General features: G+C 52.7%; 1 protein-coding gene across 1 annotated transcript; it reads left to right on the top strand.

Annotated features, from left to right (window-relative positions):
* Positions 1-504: 504 nt before the first annotated feature.
* LOC113560153 lies at positions 505-1,110 on the top strand. The gene has a single exon (XM_026965915.1). It carries the CDS (start codon positions 505-507, stop codon positions 1,108-1,110), a length of 606 nt encoding a protein of 201 aa, XP_026821716.1.
* Positions 1,111-4,930: the final 3,820 nt, after the last annotated feature.

Here is a 4,930-nt window from a genome sequence, read left to right as displayed (position 1 = left end):
AGCGCTGCCTATGGATGAGGATGGCAGTGCGGCAGCTAATGACCGATCGTGTACGTCAGATCGATGATTGAGTCCAGCCCAAATAGCTGGTCAAAAGGTGGTTGACTTACTATCAACCGTGTCAGGTCATGGAGCACATAAGCTCCTTATAGCTGCACGACGCCTAGTTGAGCAATCTTTGGACCCGTGCCACGCAATAGTTGCGTGGTACATAGAATATAACTGCAATAACTCCCGTAAGAAAACGAGTAAGGGAGGTAGGCGACCGGGCACCATTCCCGGCGCAGGCAATAGCGCTGGACGCAGGCCGTTAAACTTGAAAGCGTTGAAAACAGCTTGTTACAGGCGGAACGTCACAGAATGGCGCAAAAACGCATCTAGCGTTGCAGAGCGAGTTCTGACAGGGATAGACCAGGGGGCATTAATGCCTCCTGCGAAAGAGATGACAAAATACTGGGTTCCCATTATTGAGGGTCATTGTAAATCTCATCCTGGGCGAGAATAATGTCTTTGGTTCCCAGGAATAAGACTATTGTAAATAGAGTCCAACGTAAAGCGCTTCTAAGAGGCATATGCAGCTACCGGACGGTTTCATACACGGCTACAAACATTTTGTCCGGCAGTCCACCGGCCGACTTACTGGCCGAAGAAAGGAAAGCCATGTTTAGCGAGAAGAGGTCTGCCTCACGCTGCCAGCTCTCCCCCCGAGCAGCTACCATGAGGAAGTGGAAAGCGCGCATTGCCGAAGCAAAAACCGGTGGCTGGTCTAAGCGGCTAATATCGGACGTCGATTTGTGGTGCGGAAAAAAAGGCGACCTGGACTTCCATACAACCCAGATCCTTTCTGGACACGGTTGCTTCAGGGTCTATCTCCATAGAATCAAAAAAGAAGAATCAGACATGTTCCACCACTGCAATATGAGCCCAGATAGCGCGGAGCACACTGTAGTCGAGTGCCCGGCCTGGGATGAAGAACGGCTTCTACTAGAACATGCGACGGGCAAGTTGGTTACAGTGGACAACCTTGTGGCCCACCATGCTGGCCTCCCCCGCGAATTGGCAGGCCGTCAGAGACTTCGCCAGAGCGGTGATGACAAAAATAGAAGGTGACGAAAGAGAAAGAGAGAAACCAGGAGGCCCTAGGGCAAGGAGGAGGGAACGTACGTGACTCCAGAGCGGCGGTCGTGGACGGCTCGAGAAATCAGAAATACACTGAAGCGCAAAAACCTTACCATAATTAAGTTTACTCCTGTAGGCCTAAGGCCAAAGCACCGGGTGGTTAGATGCCCCCGCATTATGTAATAATTGTTGTATGTAAGTTTGATGTAAACTAGTTTGTAGTTAATTATTGTAACTGTCAAATTAATGTTATGTTAATAAACGATGCTGTCAGGGGAGTAGCAATGCTCACGCAGTCCCTCCCCTGATGGCGATACCGTAAAAAAAAAAGGGTAATTGTGAATCTCGACCCCAGACCCCGGCCGTATCTTTTAACACACACGGCTCACCGCAATTCGCAACGATATTTCATGCAATATCGCCCGAGGAAGTCACTGAGTGTCTTCCGAGCAAAACAACTGCTCCCCGGCCGGACGGGTTTCCTGCTCGTCTATGGCGTCGACTCCCCTGTAACCTGACTGCTGGTCTTTTCAACCTGTTTGTCGCCTACGGTTCTTTGCCTCCTATCTTGGTGAAGTCCCGTACCGTCTTTGTGGCGAAGAAAGAAGAAATATGTGACTATGACAATTTAACACATTAAAATTAAATAGGTTTGTAGCGTGCCACGGATAATATTATAATAAATTTTAATATATTACAATATGTAGCAGGTGATCCTAGCCTTTTTATCTGGCTAATTAAAGGAGTAAGATTCGGCGCTTTAGGCGTGCTTCGGCTGATAACCGTTGCACATACGAGCTCCTATATCTGATAACTAGCCAAATGCCTCGTCATCTTATTTGTAATGCGCATGAATGGATAAACGAGATTCTCACTGTCCCTATTTACTATTCCTGTCCAGTTAGAGAGGTGCAGTCTGCGCACAGGTGTTGCGAGTACAAGTTGATTCTTTCTCTTGGAAACCGACAGCGGGATCAGCATTTTAGTTAAGGCTAGATTAAGTGTAGGAAAATCCAGGTGGCACACCCTACAGGAATGAGCCTCCTGGACATGTCCTCGACGGGTGCTGGGGGAGTGGAGGGGGTGTTGACGCCGGGTAGTCCTGTGGTGGCTACCGGCGCGCAACCAAACAAACCGGGAGTGGAGGTCACTCGGGACTTGGAGGTCGACTGTGGTCGACCCGAGGCTGGGTTGTCTTCTTTCCCGGAAAAGGACAGGTTAGTGGGTAGGGACCTTGAAAAGCTTCTTCTCACGGAGAAAGAAAATAAGAAGTTATCGGCGGCCGTTCATCGGTCTATCTTGGAGGTCAGGGAGAGATATGAGTTTCTTTTAGATGAGGCTTGCAGGCAGAACACGATTCTGCTGGGCAGGTTGGAGGAGGCCAGGGCTGGCCATATATGTAGGGTGCCGGAAATGGCAATGGAGAAGAGGAAGGAGGTGCCACCTCCGAAGAAGAAGGAGAAGGCTAAGGCCATTCTCCCAAAGGTGGAGGCTAAGACTAAGCCTCCAAAGAAGAAAGAAGGGGCATTCACTGAGGTGGTGTCCAGGAAGAAGAAGAGGAAGAAGGGAAAGAAGAAGAAGGAATCCAAGGTCGCTGAAACTGTGGGTTCAACGGTTCCCGCCAAAGCCCGCCGCGCCTTGGAGAAGGAGAAGGCAAAGGCTCCGGCCCGCGCCTTTATCGTCTCGGTTGGCGGGGCGGACGCTGGGGAGGCCAAGAGGCAACTTTGAGCCGACCTAGTCAGGGAGGGGGGGACCCCCAGGATCAGCACGGCCGTGAAGCTTCCGAGGGGGGACATTCTCGTGAAGCCCGCTGACGAGGGCACTTATAAGGGCACTTATAGGTGGCTCCGTTGAGCCAGGGAGAGATTGATTCGTCCCAACCGCGTAGGGGGCAATTCGACAATTGTCCCACTTACAAGTGCGCGAACAGACCGGTGTCGTTTTTGAGTCGGTCTGTATAAAGCCCGTTAGGGCGCTGTATCCGGTTCAGTTCCAGAGGTGCAGTCGGCGCACAGGTAAGGTGTTAGGTTTTCATTACTGTGACTGGTGTTACTAGTACAAGTGAATTTTCACTTGGAAACTACACCACGAACGGATATTAGGTTAAGGCTTTTCAGCAGGGAAACGCACCGTAAGGAATGAGCCTCCTGGACATGTCCTTGACGGGTGCTGGGGGAGTGGAGGGGGTGTTGGTGCCGGGCAACCCAGAGGCGGTTGACGGTATCCAAGTAAGACCGGGTATGGAGGTAGGCGGTTGTCGACCTGAGGCCAGGGTGTCCTCCTTCCCGGAAAAGGTTAGGATCATAGGAAGAGACTTAGACAAGCTCCTTCTCGCCGAGAAGGAGAAGAAAAAGTTGTCGGCGGCCGCTCAGCGGTCAATCTTGGAGATTAGAGATAGGTACGAGGTGCTCTTGGACGAGGCTTGCCGGCAGAACACCGTTCTGCTGGGAAGGATCGAGGAGGCCAGGACTGGGCATGTGTGTAGGGCTGCGGAGAGGGTGACGGTTAAGGTCACCGAGAAGAAGGAGGTGCCACCTCCGAAGGTGGGGGCGAAAACAAAGCCCCCAAAGAAGAAGCAGGTGGAGGTACCCGTACCTCCTCCCAAGAAGAAGGAAAAGGCCGAAGGGACATTCACCGTGGTGGTGTCCAAGAAAAATAGGAAGAAGAAGAAGAAGGCCCTCAAGACTGCCGAGACTGTGGGGCCGACGGCTTCTGATAAGACGCGGCGAGCCATGGATAAGGTGAAGGCAAAGGCTCCGGCCCGAGCTTTCATCGTGTCGGTTGGCGAGACGGGCGCCGGGGAGGCCAAGAAGCAACTCTGGGCCGACCTGGTTAAGGGGGTTGGGGCCCCTAGGATCAGCATGGCGACAACGCTTCCGAGAGGCGATATTCTAGTGAAGCCGGCGGATGAGGGCACGTACAAAGCCCTCAAGGACATGGAGGTTGCAGGGAAGAAGGTGAGAGAGGAAGCAGCCAAGTGGCCGACGGTCCTCATCTACGATGTGGACAGGGATGTGGCGCGTGAGAGTCTGCCGGGGAGGATCGTGGATCAAAACCCGGAGTTAGGTTTGGACAAGGAGTCTGTTGTACCCCTTTTCATGAAGGGTAGCAAGACAGACGAGCAGGTTTGGTGGGTCTGTTCTGTCAGGCCTAGCAGTTATAGGCTAGTCGTAGGGAAGAGTCTATACATTGGCATGTCCAGGTGCAGGGTAAAGGAGTATGTTGACGTGGTCAGGTGCTTCAAGTGCCAGCACTTCGGGCATAAGGCCTCTAAGTGTCAGGCGAAGGTGGACACTTGTGGGCGCTGTGCAGTCCAGGGCCATAGGGCTAAGGACTGCCAGAGCGTGCCAGTCAAGTGCGCTAACTGCGGTCTGAGGTTCCAGTCGGGACACAAAGACTGCTCGGCTTTGGTGAAGGCGACCTTCATGGTCGCTCGTAGGACAGATTTCGGAAAGAAATGAACTCTTCGACCTACTGTGTGGTCCAGCTGAACATGAACGGGAACACTCTCGTGTCTGATCAGATACTGGACTATAGCAGGGCCAACGGGGTGGAGGTACTTCTGCTTCAAGAAGTTCCGACCTCGGGAGAAAGACTGGTAGGATTTGACTACGGCGCCGTGAAAACGGTTCTCAGCTGTAGGGATGGTAGTGCAGGGGCGGCCATAGTTGTCCTAAATCAGGACATCGAGGTGGTCGCTCTGCAGGGGCTCTGCGATAAGTACTGCGCCGTGGCCAGCCTTAGGAAGAAGTCTGGCCGGGCGGTCGTCTTCGTGTCAGCGTACTTCAAGTACAGCATCCCGACACGCATC

Source organism: Rhopalosiphum maidis, chromosome 3, assembly GCF_003676215.2.
Source record: "Rhopalosiphum maidis isolate BTI-1 chromosome 3, ASM367621v3, whole genome shotgun sequence".
In the NCBI taxonomy this organism is placed as follows: domain Eukaryota; kingdom Metazoa; phylum Arthropoda; class Insecta; order Hemiptera; family Aphididae; genus Rhopalosiphum; species Rhopalosiphum maidis.
Note: the sequence above shows the minus strand (reverse complement) of the source record. Positions and strands in the feature narration are given on the sequence as shown.

Bases quoted from the DNA above. Each gene is read 5' to 3' on its own strand.
- LOC113560153 (XM_026965915.1), top strand. From the start codon at position 505: ATGTCTTTGGTTCCCAGGAATAAGACTATTGTAAATAGAGTCCAACGT.